Source organism: Lethenteron reissneri, chromosome 51 (assembly GCF_015708825.2).
Source record: "Lethenteron reissneri isolate LAM-NWPU_2019-01 chromosome 51, ASM1570882v1, whole genome shotgun sequence".
Taxonomy (NCBI): Eukaryota; Metazoa; Chordata; class Hyperoartia; order Petromyzontiformes; family Petromyzontidae; genus Lethenteron; species Lethenteron reissneri.
The window spans coordinates 9,687,875-9,705,955 of record NC_083829.1 but is presented as its reverse complement, the minus strand read 5'-3'; the positions used below and the strand labels follow the sequence as shown (position 1 = coordinate 9,705,955).

The following is an 18,081-nucleotide window of genomic DNA, read 5'->3' as shown; positions in this document are numbered from 1 at the left end:
GACAGCCAGAATTGTGGAGAAATCCTCCTCCTGTTTCGGTGATATTTGTTTCGAAGTTCAACATACATACAGTACAACACAAGACTCTTACTCGGGGGCGTCCCGCTAAGTTTCTTCGCAGGAGGTGGTGACGATTCCTCTGTTCTTACACGATAAATAACTTGCGAGTATTTTTTATTTACATTTGGTTAAAAATGTTAATAAACATTGGACTTGCGACGCCCGGCAACACAAGTGGCGCCCTCCCCTTCTTCCGATTACGCCGCGGGATCTTTTTAACGTCAACTGCGGAGCGGACGACGTGCGGTTTTCAAACGTGGGGGGCAGTTTGGGTGGGGGGGGGGTGGTCCTGGCTTTTTACTCGCCCGTAAACCGATTCCTTTTGTTCTGACGTGGACGTAATCAAGGTAATGGTGCCCTTTATTGAGAGAATAAATAATTTGATGCAAGATATCCGAATCAACGTCTTATGATGTTTATTCAAACCGAGTTCGTATTTCAAGAGCAATGGAAATCGTTCACAAAGTTACTTGTGATGGCATTGCAGTCTTTGTGATGGGATCCCATTGCATATTAGAGGCTTCGTCTGAAAACCAATTCTCCCCGTTATTACTCCGCTGGATGCAATCGGTGTCTGAACCTGGCCTAGTCCTGCTCTCAGTTGACGTAGCTTGAAGTGAGTCAGCTGGTGCCGTGTGGCAGCTTCGGTATAGGGGGGGCGGAAGAGAAGCAAACTATGGTGTAGCACCACCTCGTGATAAAGCAATTCAATTGGAGATTGTGCCAGGCAATCGGCAGCCCCTCCTCTGTGGTTCCTGATGTGAACTTTTCAGGCGTCCGTCACCATCCGTCACCATCCGTAATCTGGTATCAGTTCGACGCCGCCCCGCGGCTTCCCTTGAAACTCCCCCCCCCCCCCGCTCCCCCCCACCTCACCGGACGCTGACGCCAGCCGATGTCTCCGCTACAGAAGCAGCAGCTGAGCGGCAGCGTGGCGACGCAGGCGGAGCTGGAGCGTCACAAGCGGGAGCTGCACGAGCTGGCCCGGACGGAGCTCGCGACGAAAGCTGCAGGAGGTCAACGCGTTCCTGCAGGTGCGCACTCGGGCGGCCTCCTCCGCGCGCATCTGCAGCCTCACACCGCCAATTTGTTCGCCAACGCGAACTTTTTTGATAACAATGTGTTCGCTCAGCGACCATTCCCCTGTTGTAGGTTCAGCAAATGTCAATTTATGCATTGATTAACCGTGTTTCTGTTAATATTATGTGTTCGTAATGTTGTTAGTATCTGTATGTATTAATATCGCTTGTTTAAATATTATAAAGTACGTTTTTGTGGTGAAAAAGGGGGTAACTTTCGATGCTATTGGAACGAATTAAGCCTTTAAAGTGTATTTCCTATACTCGCTTAATGACCAAATCACTTAACGATCGGTTTATAGGAACCATTTACCGTCGTTCAGAGGGGTTCTACTGTATATCTTTTTTCTCTTTTCAGGCCACAGTGTTATTGCCGAATGTGTTGTATGTAATGTCCGTTGAACTTCTATCGCACCGTACGTAGCCAACCGTGCCAGGGGGAAGGATAATAAACTAAATGCAAAAAGCAGTTTTAAAGAAATTCGTAACAGTCTAGATATAAAAGTGCGTAGCTCCAGTGGCTTCCTAATATCGGAAGGAAGAGCGTTCCAGACGGCCGCAGAAGCGCATCTGAAAGCAAGAAATCTGTAAGGGATGTCGAGAGCGCACGTTGAAGTCCGGCGCACGAATCGTAACGACCCCTCGTCGGCCTGGCCGACTTGCAGAGCCAGGCGGTGTCCCAGGAGACGTTGGAGGGCCTGAGGTCGATGAATGAGTTGCACCTGAAGCGGCTGATGGAGCAGAAGCTGCAGGAGGTGGAGGCGGAGGTGGAGAGGCTGAGGAGCAACGCCGAGGAGAGCCAAAGGGTGACGGAGCAATTGCAGGCCGAGTTGAAGCGCTACACCAGCCTCTACCAAGAAGAGCTCAGCTGCAGGAAGGCCCTCTCTGCCAAGCTCGAGAGGTGAGAGAGACGCACGGCTCGCGTGAACGTCGGTACGATTTTGGTATGAGAGTACAAAGCAGCCCGGATTCATCGTTGATTTCTTGGGGGTTAGGCCATGTCGTGATTTGGCCAAATTTTAATGCTCATAACCCTCCGCTTTCCTCCGCCAAACAATTAGATTGTCACGTCTGCGAGCGTTTGACGTGCGGCGCTTGTTATTGTTTGAGCCCACCGGTAAGTTGAGGGGAAATGGTCTCATGGCGCTTCATTTGCACGAGTCTACCCGGGTTTGCCAAGACGACAAAGCGATACAAATTAAGTGCGGCAACGAAGCAAGTATAAATCACGGCGACAGTGCCGCGTGAGAAATCAAAATATTGCCAAAACCTAAATAATTTTTGAAATCATAAATTCCATTTAGCGCAAGTCACCTGGGTAAGAGAGGTGGAGTCTGATATTTTTTTGTCAATTTAACCTTTTCAAGGAACTGAATAATTTGCATGCATGATCTCTACTTGACATTTTTTTTTTAAAGTCAACCCCTCGCTCGGACGTTAAAAGCCGCGCGCCGCATTCACCCGAGTTCCGTGTGTGCCGCAGTGCGAACGAGAGGCTGGCAGACATGAGCGCGCAGCTGGGGAGCGAGCGGCAGAGAAGCTCTCAGCTGATGAGCGGTCGCCTGCTGGACAACACGGCGCTCGCCACGCTGCTGCCCATTGCCACCACCGGCCTCCGTCAACCTCAGGGCCTCCTTCACCAACCTCAGGGCCTCTACCACCAACCTCACGGCCGCTCTCCTGGCCTCTCTCAGAGCCTCCTCTCGCACCCCGCAGACAGCCAGAACTCTGGGACTTTCAAGCATGCCTACCACACCAAGGTGAGTGCCCAGAAGCCGGGTGTACACCTACCCTGTGGGTACAAACACAGACAAAGTTCACCCGTGCAGCCTTTAACAGACTGTTGGGGCGAGTGCTGTTAGCGAGCACCTGTGAAGGCCGGAACAGTACACGAGGGGGAGTACCACGCCCGACTGCCTTTGTCTCCCAAGTGGCGATGTTAACACACCGCACCAGGTACTCGTGAGGCTGAGTCGGCTTAGGGGAGGCCCAGGAACGGTTAAAATATTCGTCACTGGTGATGGCCGTGAATGGGAATCGAACCCGAGTTGCCAGGTTCGTAGTGCAGCGCGCTCAGCGCTGCGCCGCACTACCGCTCCCCATTCTGTGGGTACAGTGCACGCACGACTGTAGGAATTCACCGCTGCGATGTTTCAAGTGGGGGGAGGTAGTCTCCACAGCGTCTCGCTTTTCATTTGTCAGATTAAGTCCCATCGTGATTATATCTGCGTTAATAATGATAATGATTTGTTTTTGGGGGCCACCCCACCCCGTCCTCCTTCACGCCGTGGCATTGCGTTGCTTTGCACACGATAAGCGACTTGCGTCACATCTCATCTCAAGACATTTCAAATGGGCACCCCCGGAGGCAGCTGTCCCTGCACTGCACAAGGTGGCTGGGCACCTGGCTGCGTATAATCCCAAATGAGCAATTTGCGGGGATTTTTTTGGGGGGAATTTGACCAACTAGGACCGTGATGCCGACGCATTCGTTTGAAATGACGTCAGTGCACCGGTGAAGCGGACGGCGCATCTTTTGCACGGCGAATGCACCCGGAGAAAGAACCAGGGTGGCCTGCCGGATTTTGAGCCGCGAATCTCTGCCAACGCCGCTCCTCCTCGTGCCGCGCCACCGTGCCGATTAAAAGGTCTCTACTGCCACGATGTCCCCCCCCCCCCCCCCGGTGAATAGTCCACTTGAGCGACGTGGCATCTGTCCTGTGTTCCAGATGCAGCAGGAGATGGACAGAATCATTTCTCGAGAGTTGTGCCAAGGTAGGAGCAAGCAATTGCATAAACTGTTTATTTTGACATCGTCCTGTGCCTTTTTTTTTTTTTACGTGATAATGGTAACCGAGTATATCACACTATCGAAGTCAGAGAACTTCACCGAGTCCACGTTAACCGGTGTGGTAGTTTGAGAATGGAGCAAACAACCACATGGCGGTCAGGTGACTCCATATGGAACTACTGGACAAGTGTAAACAATGGTAGCGCATTTTTATAACATTCTTGAGAACTATACAGCTTTTGATGGACTATCTGCGCGCTGTTATTTGATACACTGACTAGCTCTGCCCACGAATTTGCGTGGGATACACTGCCGGGTTGGACGGTGGATGGTGTTAGACGCTCGAACTACTCGACTCCACGCTGTGGGATGCGGGTGATGTCATCACGCGGATATGCGTGGTCACGTAATCACCGAGCATTGCCTTCCCGCGTGCCAGCCAGCCAGCCGGCCAGCCAGCAAAACTTTATAAAAATAATACAGTCTGATAATATTCGGGGAGTGCGGACGGGGGCTCAGGAGTGTGATGTCACTCTGCCAACCGCGTGTAGATGGGCGTAGAGCAGTCGTACCTCTGCGAGGTCACGATAGTTGAAACACCGCGGGAAAGACCCGACCTCACACAAGCGTATGGCCACGACTCCTAAATTGCAGCCAACTGCACAGACCATGGCATCAACATCATCATCACCGCCGTCGTTGTGTGTTGCAGCCCATGCAGAGCTGGACGGGGCATCCCAACGATTCTCTCCGCTGGGGGCGGCTGGCGACCCTTGGGAGCGAGACCCCGTCGCCCGAGCCACCAGCCAGTACGTGGACGTGCTGGTTGATCGCCATCGCATCTGAGCCAGGGGCACAAGCGGCCCAAAGCGCTGTCCCACGTCACAACAACCCCAACGCGTTTCGGCTACGTTTTCTACGGCACGTTCGCTTTTGTTTTGTTTTTTACAGGAGTGCGGTGATAGTGTCGTAGCTCCAAAGAGGTACATAACGCTCGTACGCGGACTACAATGCGAGGTGGTCTACCCTCGCCGATTTGTGACCCCGATCTGAAGGGAGAATGTGAGTGAATAATGATGATAATAGGTCTCTGCGAGCTTTCTAAAAATGTCGCCGATGGGTGAACAAATCCTAACTTGCCCTCCGCCGCCATTATCGGGATGCTGAACACGGGGGGTCTTGGCATTCACGCTCATGTGGTTGCTTGCGCACAGTGCAGTATGTATCTATATTACTTTATAGAACAATGTTTCAAATCGTAGGGACCAGCAGAAGAGACGTTGCTTTCCAATATCGTTCTTTTCTATTTCCTTTCCAACAATGCAATGTGTTTGTTACCTCAAATGGCGTCGTGTGCATCCCGTTTGGGTAATCTTGAGATTTTTCCGTGCAGTCGTCTGCTTATAATCAAAATGTTTATGCACAATATCTGTTTTTAACGCTATAGTTGTATTTAAATGAACCGCGCAAAGTCATCAAATGTCAAAAGTGGTTTCCTGCTCAAGTTTACAAATCTGGTGGTGGACACTCCACATTCCTACGACGGGTCGAGTCGATCCGCGGGATAACCACTTGTCAAAAAATGTCCCACAAACTGATGTTCACCCTGAAGGGATGAACTGAATCCTCAACCCGGACTTGAACTCCCACACATTCCAACGGCTGTGAAAGTCTCCTAAACGCTTGCTTACTTGTCAGTCGCCCGCCATACTCGCTGCTTGCTCCAACAACCACACGTGGTTGCGTCACAGCCAATGGTGGACACGCACGTGACCTGTAACCCATCACCGTGGAGGTAGCGAGGGTTTGGCGGACAGTCGGATGGCGTGAAACGGCCCCTCCATGTGGACATCGAGGTGGTGCCATACCCCGGCTCACCGGGAGAAGGGGCTGTACGGCAAACGTGGACTCCACCCGTTCCGTCCGTGATGAATATCATCTGTCCGTTTGGTACGGATCTTGTGTTGCCTCCTCGCCATGCGTGGATTTTCTCCGGGTGCTGCGGTCTTCTTCCACCCGTAAACGCTCATTAATTTGTCGATAAGACCTTCGTATGTAGAGGACTGCAGAGCTCGGATGGGAATGTGGCGCTGGCTGCTGCTGCTGCCCTTCCCACTCCGCGGTTCGTGCTGGTGTCTCCGAGTCGTTCTCTCTCTCTCTTCCAGAGTAAGTGAATACTGCGTTACAAGTTGGCATTGTTTTTATTTTTCCCTTTGCACTGTGTTACTTTGAACGTTTTTTTTTAATGGTCGGTTATTCCTGGACTGCCGATCGGTGCGGCGTACCACAGTGCTTTGGGACTTTGAGTCGTTGGCACTCACTCTGCCCACAAATGGTCAACATTAAGATCGATCCGCGGTGACGATTGATAACATTGAACTATCATTCCGATGAAACACTCCGCTTTAAGCCCGAAAAGTCCGGCTGGCATGATCCGTTGCTAACACGGTGGAATTTGGGACGGATGAGTTGGTTGACCCCAAATGTTTAATCGTCTTGGAAGTTTTCCGATTTGTTTCCAGGGAAACGACACTGGTACTGAACACTATAGGGTGCCATACAGAGTGGTCTGACATGTATGCGAATCACATTCTTGGAACCTAATGGTGAAATGTGTTAAAAGTGGGTTTTCAAAGTCGCCTACACTCAGTGTGTTAATCACACCAAGCTTTAGCCGTCCACGTGGCGCTCATACTTGAGACAAGTTTTTACAGCTCACCTGTTCGAAGCCCCACTTTTTTTTCTGGATTTGATGATTTTTACACTAATGTTATCGTTGGAGACGCATTCAAAGTGTGCGAGAGAAAGTTATTGAAACGTTGGGTTAAATTGTCGTGCAGGGAAACAATGCGCATAAAGTATTAGCCAATCCCTTTAAGTTTACACAATAAAATATCCCACATTTGTTTTAAAAGACATGCCGACTCTGTGTGGATGTGAGCTACAAGGCTGTATTTTCGCGACGGATTTTATTTAAACCTCGACATTTAAAATTGCTTCTTTAAAGAAATTAAAGCAGCAGTGGCAAACACGCCAAGCGCTGTGATCCACGGAGAAGGCTCAGACCAACCACCGGGATTTAATCCCTGTGTAGAGAAGTTCCGGAGACGCAGGTAAGTTAAGGGCTTCCGCCAGGGTTTATTAAAGCTGTTACAATATTACACAGCAGGGTACACAACTCCCAGGGGCTAGGGGTCCTACTCTGAGTCCGGGTCCCTGCCGGCTAGCTCCGGTTTCTCTCTCGTGTCGGATCGTGGATTCTGCCAACTCCACCGAGCGGAGAGAGAAGCACCTCTACGGCTACCACCGGCTTCTCCCCAGACTCACCACTCGATCCCTCTCTCTACCCCTGGTTCCCTCTTCACCCTGCTTACTCTACCTGCTTCCACAGTGGCCCCGCTTACATCACGGGGTCTCCCTTAAGTGCCCTAGGAGACGTGACGTCATCGCACTGAACGGCACACCTGACGTCACGTCCCCATTTTACTCCTCTACACCTGTAAGGTACCAGAGCCGTCTATTGGTACAAGTTAATGCTTTTTGTAAAATTTATTCTTAGTCCGGGATTTGTAGCTTTTCCATCAGCCAAAATGCGAATTGTGTGCTGCTTTTATGATTTTGTTTTTGTTCCGATTTGCGCTGAAGTTCCCAGAACATCTTTTGCGATCCGTCGCTTGGATCGCGATCCAGTGATAGGCGACTGCCGCTTTAAACGGCGTTAATGCATTTTGTCTGCTGCGGTGTGCAATGTGCAATACTGCAGGCGTCTTTATTAATAGAGTTTGGAGGTTCAAACGGAGACGAGAGTTCTCTTTGAATCACTAAACCTGTGGAGTCAATATTCGTGAACAGGTCCACCGACACAACACTGGTGGTGGCTATGCACGTAGCCTGTAATTCAACACTGGAGGCATCGAGTATTGGTGAATCACACAGATGCTGTGAAGCCCCCTTCCCGTTGGGCGTCACAGAAGGTGCCATACTCTGGCTCGCCAGGAGAAGGTGGGACAGCAAAGTGCTGATGAATATCACCTGTCCCCCTTTTGTACGGGATCGAGTGTTGCCCCCTCACACGCGTTGGTTTTCTTCGGTTGCTCCGGTTTTCTCCCACATGGAACACCTTCATATATAGAGAACCACAGAGCTTGGGGGAGCAGGGGGGATTGTCACTGGCTCACCGCGTGCCTGTCTTTGCAATCGTTTTATTTTTATTATTTTATTATTTCCCTTCTACGTGACTTTACCGAAAGAACCGAGAAGATGAATCCCTGCAGTCACGAAAGCTTTAAATCGAAAAGTGATTTTTTTTAAATTTGTATCGTGGTAAGCGCGTGCAAGCCCGGTGCAAAGCCGCCGATGGTTTCACAACAACCGCAGGGAGAGGGGGACGGACATGCGGCGCTTGAGAGCTTCACGCAATTGGGGGATTTCACTTTTATTTTCAACGCTTGTAGGCTTTCGCGACCCAACATTTACAATTCGTAGTCAGTTTATTTTGCGTAAGATTGTCGTGTAGGTAGAATGCCGCAGTTTTACTCTCCCAACACCCAACGGAGCCGGCTACATTTTTCTTCAGTCATCGTACGCAGCGCTTATACTTGCAATGAACACGTGGTTCTGTGATGGTGGTGCGCGGTGATGGTGGAAACGATGACGTTATACCTCCGCGGCGATCTGATACAAACGAAATGAATTATTTATTGTGAAAAATACAGCTTAAAAAAATAAACATCAAAAGAGACGATGACGACGACTTGCGACCATTTGGTCGTGATGTTTTATTTTATTATCAGTTAAGACTGAATGAGGTTCTATTGGTTCTATTTCATAAATACACACATTTCTGCTTTGCCTAACACCCACGTTACAACTATGAACGGCATATAAATGTACGCGCGACTTCCGTAAAATCGTATACGTATCTTTGCTTACTTTATATAAAAAAAAAGGAATAGTATAGTGTGTGAAACACGCTGGCGTGGCAGTTAAATTAAGAAGGCTCATTGGCCGAAACCTCACCTAACATTTATTTAATTTGCTGGGTACGGAGGGGGGGATGGCGGTGTAATTGACGAATCTGTCGCGTCTGTTGGAGACGTCACAGACGGGCCGATGCGAAGGGAGTGTGGGTCACGTGGGCCACGTGGTCTTGTGTCGCCTCCTGTCCACCGCTCCCCTCCTCCCCCCCAGGCCGTGATAGCCGGAGTGGGAGAGTGGGAGATGCGCCTGCGTTGTTGCGTCGATTCACGCGCGCCATGTGCCGTGACCGCCCCCTCGTAGACGCCAGGGCACGCGCGCGTTCGACGCGTGTTTGGCGAGCACGTGCTCGTCACGTGCGCGCGTGGTGAGCACGTGGTCTGCCACACCCACGTGTTCACGTGGAGGACGGCGCCGCCATGCAGCAGGAGCCGGAGCGGTCAGTGGCTCCGTCGACGGAGACGTCGCCTCCGAGCTGCAGAGTCATCGCCTTCGTCTCCGCGATGTCCGCAGCCAGCACCTGCCTGAGCAGCGTCACGCGCAGCAGCAGCGTCATCACACCACGTGGCGTCACGTCACGTAGAATCATCACACCACAGCAGCAGCGTCATCACACCACGTGGCGTCGCGTCACGTAGAATCATCACTCACGCAGCAGCGTCATCACACACGTGGCATCACACCACGTAGAATCATCACTCACGCAGCAGCATTATCATCACACACGTGACATCATGTCACGTAGCATCATTACACACGCAGCAGCGTCATCACCCACGTGGCATCACGTCACGTAGCATCATCACACACAGCAGCGTCATCACACCACGTGGCATCACGTCACGTAGCATCATCACACGCGCAGCAGCAGTGTCATCACACACGCGGCACACCACACATGCAGCACACCAAAGACAAAGATCCCCCTGATAGCCTTAACAGACTGTTGGTCGGAACGGTATACGAGGGGAGTGGGTGACCAGCGTCACGCTCGACCGCCTTTGTCTCTCCAGGGGAGGGTGGGGCTGGGTGGGAGGGGTGGGACTGGGTGGGGAGGGGCTGGTCACCCCGTGGTGCCCTTATAAAACTCAACGTTTAACCTACTCACGCTGGCTTGTGCCCGCCCCCTCAGTCGGACATATTTGCGGAATACGCCACGCCGCCGTTGACCCTGGCCATTGACCGAGCAACCCAACGTTCCTACCAGCTCCCTCCGCAGGAATGTGTTTCTGTTGATGTTATGCACATCTTGTTCGTATCAGAAGGCGTAATCCTCACTTGGCAAGCAACTCCACCGCGTCTTGGACATTCGTGCCCTGCTTTGCACTCGTCTCGATGTAGATCGCATTGTATTCCTGCGGACACAATTTCACAGTCGTAGAATCATCAGGCTCCACGGTGGCGAAATCTGAACTACCACGCCTGGTACACAGGATGTCGTGGGTTTTATCCCGAATACATTCCCTGTAGAGGCAAGTCGGTGAACTTCAAGCAATCGTAGTACGACTACAATCAAGTTACAGAACAAAACTATTCAACATATCGGAGTGGTTCTAGATTTGAAGCTTTCGTGACTGCAAGAATTCATATTCCTAGGTTTTTTCGGTAAAGTCACGTAGGTAAAAAATTCAAATTAATAAAAGTAAAATAAAAATAAAATAAAAATCACGACGTTTCGGAGGCAGCACAAGCTTCCGTCTTATTTGTATTTAACTTTTATTAATTTTAATTTTTTACCTACGTGACTTTACCGAAAAAACCTAGGAATATATCGGAGTGGCTACCGTCCCAAAATGTCAACATTCAAGGACGACGTGAAATGCGAGCGAAGTTTCCCTGCCGACTTAACGATGAGCTTGGGACGACTCGTGCAACGTTCCCGGGGCCCGCAGAGTTTGGGCAGCAGATAAATTGAGGGATTGTCGCCCTCCCGTGAGCTTCGCGATCGGTTGATCGCTCGAACGAAGACGGTCAATGGTACGGACAATGGTGGAACTTTCCCGATATGCGACGGCTAAGCTATAATGGCACCTGCCAGAACACGAATTTGTGTACGGTCACTGTATCGCACCTATAAGGGGCCGTCCATAAATGACGTCACGCGATTTTGGACGATTTTTTACCCCCCCCCCCCTCGTCACACGGCGTCACAAAAAGTCAGACCCCCCCCCTCAAATATGACGTCACAAAGCTCTGCCCCCCCCCCCCCAAAAAAAAAAAACATGCTTCAAATCGTATTCTTGGTTCTTTCGGTAAAGTCACGTAGAAGCAAAACAATAAATTATAATACCGAAAGAACCAAGAATATGAATCCCTGCAGTCATGAAAGCTTTAAATCGAAATTTAAATGCTTCAAATCGCTTTAAACTATTGTCATTGTAGTGCGTATTTAATGTGGCGCTGCGCTCTGATGTTGTAGGAGAAAACATTTATTACCAAGTATATTTAATTAAGTAGAACGTGTTGTCTATATTCATTTAAAGTTGTGCATTTTGATGTGACGTCACATTTCTCCCCCCCCCCCACTCGTCACACATCGTCACAAACATCTGCCCCCCCCCCCCCCCCCCAGGTGCTTTAAAATGACTCACCCTACATTGCTTGCGGGAACTAATACATTGACATAATCCATCAATTTCGATTTAAAGCTTTCGTGACTGCAGGGATTCATCTTCTTGGTTCTTTAATAAAATAAAACATAATAAAATAAAAATGTTTTATTTTTATTATTTTATTATTTCCCTTCTACGTGACTTTACCGAAAGATAATTATTTTATAATGTTTTATTTTATTATTTCCCTCTACGTGACTTTACCGAAAGAACCAAGAAGATAATCCATCAAGGTCCTTAAGATATTCTGATCTCCAACTGCTCAGCACTCCAAGGTCTACAGGTTGCGCTCATTTTGGCGATCGGCCTTTTGTCCGCGTGGCACCCAGGCAGGCTACGGAACGCCTCGCCACTTGAAATCGGGGCAATCGGTGTCGGTAGATACATATACAAGTCAGCTTTGACAACGCATCTCTTACAAGTGGCCTTTTTTCTCTAGTTTGGTCGGTTGCCCCCTGGCTCTGTTTTTGTTTCCTGCTTTCCATGCATTGCACATTGGGATTCTAGGATGGAATTCGCATTGTACATGCGAATCATTATGATTATTGCACACTTTCAGGTGGTCTTCTGGGGCCGTCTGGAATGCTCTCCCTCTCCGATATCAGGAGTACACTTGAGCTAAGCACATCTAAATAATCATCTCGATGGAAAACTCATTTCTTTGGAGCCGTACTCTTAGGTTTTTTCGGTAAAGTCACGTAGGTAAAAATAAATAATAAAAATAAAAATAATAGAAATAATCATAGAAATAAAATTATTATAAATTATTTTATAATAAAAAAATGTTGTAAAAATGTAATAATAAAAATATAAATAAAATTATTATTACAAATAATTTTGTTTCTATTATTTTTATAATTATTTATTTTTACCTACGCGACTTTACCGAAACAACGAGTATGAATCCTTGCAGTCACGAAAGCCTCACATCTAGAATCTTTGTAGCCGCTTTCTGCGTTCAGTTTTTCCTTCCCCCGCGCGCCTCCGACTAGTGCGTCCGCCCACGTACGGCGCGAGAGAAGCTCTCCGTCCGTACCTTGGCCAGGCGTTTCCCGTCCTCCGGCATGACGCACTTCTTGCCGTACTTGACGCACGTGTCGCGCATGTCGATTTTGTTCCCCACCAGCACGGTGGGCAGCTTCCGCCCAGCAGCGTCCTGAGGATGACCACAATCGGCACGTTGCTCCGTCGCTCCGCTCGTCCGCGGAGGTTCGTCCGCTTCGACTCAAGCGGTCTCCCGCAGCTTACTGGGGTACCCCTGATGGTTCAATGAGCCACTCTGTCTACAGGAAAGCCACCCATACGGATGCTTACCTAAAACCGGATTCCCACCACCATCCATCCCAGAAGAATTCCCTCATCAAGACTCTACACCATAGAGCCCAATGCATCTCCGACCAGGAACACATTGCCAGTGAACTCAAGATGAATCCCCGCAGTCACGAAAGCTTTAAATCGAAATGTAGGCCTCCCGCAGGTCGATGCCGCGGCGTGTATCGGCCGTGACGGTACGCCCGCCTCGTGGTGGACGCCAAGGAGATATTCACACGCCCCGCGACGTGATTGCGCTAGGGGAGGAGGACCGTTGCGTGTCCGCGTCGCGCTCCAAATTGTCCAAAATTTTACTAAAAAAAAAAATTTGAGCTTCGAATTTGCTCAGTTGGGATTATGCAGAGGGAAATGTTGGCCCTCACACCAAAACAACTTTGCAGGACCCTCCTGGGTAAACAAGCCGAAACATTGACAATGATACGGCAGGTCTGGCCATGTTCGGTGCGTATGAACGCAGTGTGTTTTTGTTAATTATCGCCGATACAAACGCTGATTATGAATAATATTGGTCGCGACAGCCTACGTGTTAAATTTTATAATGGTGTCAGTTTTGTACCAGTTGAAAGGGTAAAAATCTATTACTAAACCAAAGAGTTGTAAAAAAAAATCATAATTTTTAGAGGCGAGCGAGGGATTGGGAGCCAGCGGAGGCCGGGAGGAGAAAGTCGCCGCGTGATTTTAGGAACGGCGCCGCGGGGTTTTCGTACCTCCACGGCGAGCAGCCACTCTCGCACGTTGAGGAAGGACCCCTCGTGGGTGCAGTCGAACACGAGCAGGACTCCGTCGGCCCTGCGGAAGTACGTCTGGGCGATGCTGCGGAACCTGCGGGACGGGGGAACGCGTCGCGGTGGTCAGCGAAGACCTCAACAACCGCGCACCACCAAGCTTTGTGGTGGTGGTGATGGTGGTGGCGGTGGTGGTGGTGGCGGTGGCGGCGGCGGCGGTGGCGGTGGTGGTGGCGGTGGTGGTGGCGGCGGTGGCGGCGGTGGCGGCGGCGGCGGCGGTGGCGGTGGTGGTGGCGGTGGTGGTGGCGGCGGCGGCGGTGGCGGCGGTGGTGGTGGTGGCGGTGGTGGTGGTGGCGGTGGCGGCGGTGGCGGCGGCGGCGGCGGTGGCGGTGGTGGTGGCGGTGGTGGTGGCGGCGGCGGCGGCGGTGGTGGTGGTGGCGGCGGTGGCGGCGGCGGTGGTAGCGATGGTGGTGGCGGCGGCGATGGTGGTGGTGGTGGTGGTAGCGGCGGTGGCGGTGGTGGCGGCGGTAGCGATGGTGGTGGTGGTGGCGATGGTGGTGGTGGCGGTGGTGGCGGTGGTGGTGGTGGCGGTGGTGGCGGTGGTGGTGGGTTGCCAACTCTCCTCCCGGCAGCATTGGCCGGGAGTCTCTTACTCCGCGGAATTGGCATCGATCGATCGATCTCACACCGGTGGCCACTGAAAGCAATCGGGGAGATTTTGATCCAAGATATTTTAATAAGATAAATTAACACCCCCCCCTACCCACACACCCCCCGAATAGCTTCAGTCAGAGATGGCAACCCTCCCTCGGGGTTGAGCGGTGACCACCACGACGCGAGATTCCATTTTTGGGCGGTCAGGCCACGTAATTATCGGGCCAAATTTGTGTCGAGAAACCCTCCGCCACCCGACGACGCAGCCAAAACTTCCCCCGCGCCTCCGATTTGCACGTTTGGCTACGTACGGTGCGAAAGACGTTCAACGTACACACGTACGCACGTACAGACTTAATCAAATCGTCTGGTAGCGAGGAGAAAGCCTCACGGTAGCTCCTCGTGACAGCCACTCGATGTCAACAACAGCAGCGTGGTGAGCACACTTTCTGATTCTCCACTGCCCTCCCACTCTCTCTCTCCCACTCTCTCTCCCACTCTCCCTCCCACTCTCTCCCACTCTTTCTCTCTCTCACTCTCTCTCTCCCACACTCTCCCACTCTCTCCCACTCTTTCTCTCTCTCACTCTCTCTCTCCCACACTCTCCCACTCTCTCCCACTCTCTTCCACCCTCCCACTCTCCCACTCTTCCCCACTCTCTCACACTCTCTCTCCCACACCCTCCCACTCTCTCTCACTCTCTCCCACTCTCTCCCACACTCTCCCACACTCTCTCTCCCACACTCTCCCACTCACTCCGACACTCTCCCATTCTCTCCCACTCTCCCATCCTTCCCATTCCCTTCCACACTCTCCCACTCACTCCCACCCTCCCACTCTCTCCCACTCTCTCCCACTCACTCCCACCCTCCCACTCTCTCCCACTCTCTCCCACTCACTCCCGGACTCTCCACGGTGACACAGCCACTGCCAGGAGACGAGAGCCGTGCTCTTGGTCAAGCCTCTCTGACTTTGTTTACGTGGTCTTGAAGCCCTCTTCAAACTCTGTTCAATCCATAACATACACACGTGTGTGTATATATCACCAGATATAAATACACACATACACGTGGTAGTATATATATGCCACTAATTAGTCACATGGCTTTATATATACGATAATTATTCACATGCTTTTCCAAACACGCTGCTAATCACATATATACGCTGATAATTTTTCTGCTAATTATTCACATGTTATATATAAAAAAAACCGCTGTACGTACAATGCCATGTTAATAATTAGCGGTGGTTTTTTCTCTTTCTGAATTGCCATGCGCGCGAATCTCGCCGACTGGCAGGGCGCTCACCGTTCTTGCCCAGCGGTGTCCCACAACTGCAGAGTCAGCTGCCTCTCGTTGATAGTCAACGTCTTCACGTGAGTATCCACCCCTGCGTCACACACACAGTGACACACACAGTGACACACACACACACAGTCACACACACAGTCACACAGTCACACACACAGTCACACACAGACACACACACAGACACACACACACACAGTCAGTCACAGACACACACAGACACACACACAGTCACACACACACAGTCACACACACACAGTCAAACACACACACTTACACACACACAGTCACACACACACACTTACACACACACAGTCACACACACACACACTTACACACACAATCACAAAAAAAGCTGTATAACTCTTCGGATTCCTCCTGCAGTACAGAGACATCATATTTTGAACCGGGGGGGAGGGGGGGGGAGTCATTGAATCGTCACCCAGCGTGGAGCTCATGGTGGCACGGAACTCGTTGCGGCAAAGTCGCATCATGAGGCTGGTCTTGCCCACGCTCGCGTCGCCCATGAACATCAGCTTGTACATGCGGTCCGAGAACTCTCCCATCCTGCACTCTGCACAAAGACGGAAGATCTTACACCCCCCCACCCACCCACGTGTTCGCCTGCTCACAGAACTTGATTCGAAGCTTTCGTGACCGCAGGAATCCATTCTATCTGTATTCTTAGGTGTTTTCGGTAAAGTCACGTAGGTAAAACATCAAAATTAATAAAAATAATAAAATAAAATAAAGATCACGACGTTTTTTATTTTATTTTATTATTTTTTATTAATTTTGATGTTTTACCTACGTGACTTTACCGAAAACACCTAAGAATATGATTCCTTGCAGTCACGAAAGCTTCAAGTCTACCATTCTATCTGGTTATTTAGGTAAAGTCTGCGTGACTTTACCGAAAGAGCCAGAGAATATGCGCACAGACTGTTTGGGGTCGGGCTGCTCTAAGCGAATGCCGCACTAAGCGAACTTGGTACTGAGGCCGGTACAATACACGAGGGGGTGGGGGGGTGGGTGTCGATTGGCCAGCAGAGGCCGCCTTTGTCTCTCCCCAGTGCGCACGTTTACACAGCCGCACAGGCAGCGCGTGAACTCGTTTAAGGCCGAGTCAACCTTAAGGAGGCCCAGGAACCGGGTTTTAGACATCGCTCACTGATACCGGTCGTGTATCACAGTTCGGCGTAAAAATGCGCTGCAGTGAATCATATCTGCAGCGGTGACGTCACTGCAGCGGTGACCCCTCGTGACCCCTCGCTGCAGCAGTGACCCCTCGCTACAGCGATGACGTCACTGCAGCGGTGACCCCTCACTGCAGCGGTGACTTCACTGCAGCGGTGACCCCTCGTGACCCCTCGCTGCAGCAGTGACCCCTCGCTACAGCGATGACGTCACTGCAGCGGTGACCCCTCACTGCAGCGGTGACGTCACTGCAGCGGTGACCCCTCGTGACCCCTCGCTGCAGCAGTGACCCCTCGCTACAACGATGACGTCACTGCAGCGGTGACCCCTCACTGCAGCGGTGACTTCACTGCAGCGGTGACCCCTCGTGACCCCTCACTGCAGCAGTGACCCCTCGCTACAGCGATGACGTCACTGCAGCGGTGACCCCTCACTGCAGCGGTGACTTCACTGCAGCGGTGACCCCTCGTGACCCCTCGCTGCAGCAGTAACCCCTCACTGCAGCGGTGAAACACAGCGGTAGCGGTAGCCCATCGCTGCAGCAGCAGCGACACATCGCTGTGTGTGTAACAACGCCGTGTGGAGTGTGAGGTGTGAAGTGAGTCACTCACCGCAGTGACGGTGTCCAACTCTCAGCTGTCCAAATCCGACGGGTGCGAAACTCTGGGAGCTGTAGCCCGGGCAGTTGAGTAACTCAGGCAGTTGAGTAGCTCAGGTAGTTGAGTAACTCAGGTAGTTGAGTTTCAGATGTAGTTGAGTAGCCCAGGCAGTTGAGTAACTCAGGTAGTTGAGTTTCAGATGTAGTTGAGTAGCCCAGGCAGTTGAGTAACTCAGGTAGTTGAGTTTCAGATATAGTTGAGTAGCCCAGGCAGTTGAGTAACTCAGATAGTTGAGTTTCAGATGTAGTTGAGTAGCCCAGGCAGTTGAGTAACTCAGGTAGTTGAGTTTCAGATATAGTTGAGTAGCCCAGGCAGTTGAGTAACTCAGATAGTTGAGTTTCAGATGTAGTTGAGTAGCCCAGGCAGTTGAGTAACTCAGATAGTTGAGTTTCAGATGTAGTTGAGTAGCCCAGGCAGTTGAGTAACTCAGGTAGTTGAGTTTCAGATGTAGTTGAGTAGCCCAGGCAGTTGAGTAACTCAGGTAGTTGAGTTTCAGATATAGTTGAGTAGCCCAGGCAGTTGAGTAACTCAGATAGTTGAGTTTCAGATGTAGTTGAGTAGCCCAGGCAGTTGAGTAACTCAGATAGTTGAGTTTCAGATGTAGTTGAGTAGCCCAGGCAGTTGAGTAACTCAGGTAGTTGAGTTTCAGATGTAGTTGAGTAGCCCAGGCAGTTGAGTAACTCAG

At 50.9% G+C, this 18,081-nt stretch overlaps 2 protein-coding genes across 2 annotated transcripts; one reads left to right on the top strand and one right to left on the bottom strand.

Moving 5' to 3' along the window:
- The first annotated feature begins 1,071 nt into the window (after window positions 1-1,071).
- On the top strand, window positions 1,072-8,671 carry LOC133355598 (ankyrin repeat domain-containing protein 26-like). The gene is made up of 5 exons (XM_061572954.1): window positions 1,072-1,094; window positions 1,805-2,040; window positions 2,623-2,899; window positions 3,869-3,914; window positions 4,643-8,671. Exons 2-5 carry the CDS (start codon window positions 1,847-1,849, stop codon window positions 4,774-4,776), a joined length of 651 nt encoding a protein of 216 aa, XP_061428938.1. The 5' UTR covers window positions 1,072-1,094; window positions 1,805-1,846; the 3' UTR covers window positions 4,777-8,671.
- On the bottom strand, window positions 8,622-17,842 carry LOC133355599 (ras and EF-hand domain-containing protein-like). The gene is made up of 7 exons (XM_061572955.1): window positions 17,349-17,842; window positions 15,983-16,114; window positions 15,541-15,622; window positions 13,559-13,673; window positions 12,556-12,675; window positions 10,186-10,262; window positions 8,622-9,431 (listed from the first exon to the last, which is right to left on the bottom strand). The coding sequence occupies exons 2-7, from the start codon at window positions 16,104-16,106 to the stop codon at window positions 9,305-9,307; spliced, it is 645 nt and encodes a 214-aa protein (XP_061428939.1). The 5' UTR covers window positions 16,107-16,114; window positions 17,349-17,842; the 3' UTR covers window positions 8,622-9,304.
- Window positions 17,843-18,081: the final 239 nt, after the last annotated feature.

Bases quoted from the DNA above. Each gene is read 5' to 3' on its own strand.
- LOC133355598 (XM_061572954.1), top strand. From the start codon at position 1,847: ATGAATGAGTTGCACCTGAAGCGGCTGATGGAGCAGAAGCTGCAGGAG. The intron at 2,900-3,868 runs GTGAGTGCCCAG...CCTGTGTTCCAG, and splicing joins AGCATGCCTACCACACCAAG to ATGCAGCAGGAGATGGACAG. The intron at 3,915-4,642 runs GTAGGAGCAAGC...TGTGTGTTGCAG, and splicing joins TTCTCGAGAGTTGTGCCAAG to CCCATGCAGAGCTGGACGGG.
- LOC133355599 (XM_061572955.1), bottom strand. From the start codon at position 16,106: ATGGGAGAGTTCTCGGACCGCATGTACAAGCTGATGTTCATGGGCGAC. The intron at 13,674-15,540 runs GTGAGCGCCCTG...CCCGTCCCGCAG, and splicing joins GACACCGCTGGGCAAGAACG to GTTCCGCAGCATCGCCCAGA. The intron at 9,432-10,185 runs GTGAGGATTACG...GACGCTGCTCAG, and splicing joins GCGGTGGAGTTGCTTGCCAA to GCAGGTGCTGGCTGCGGACA.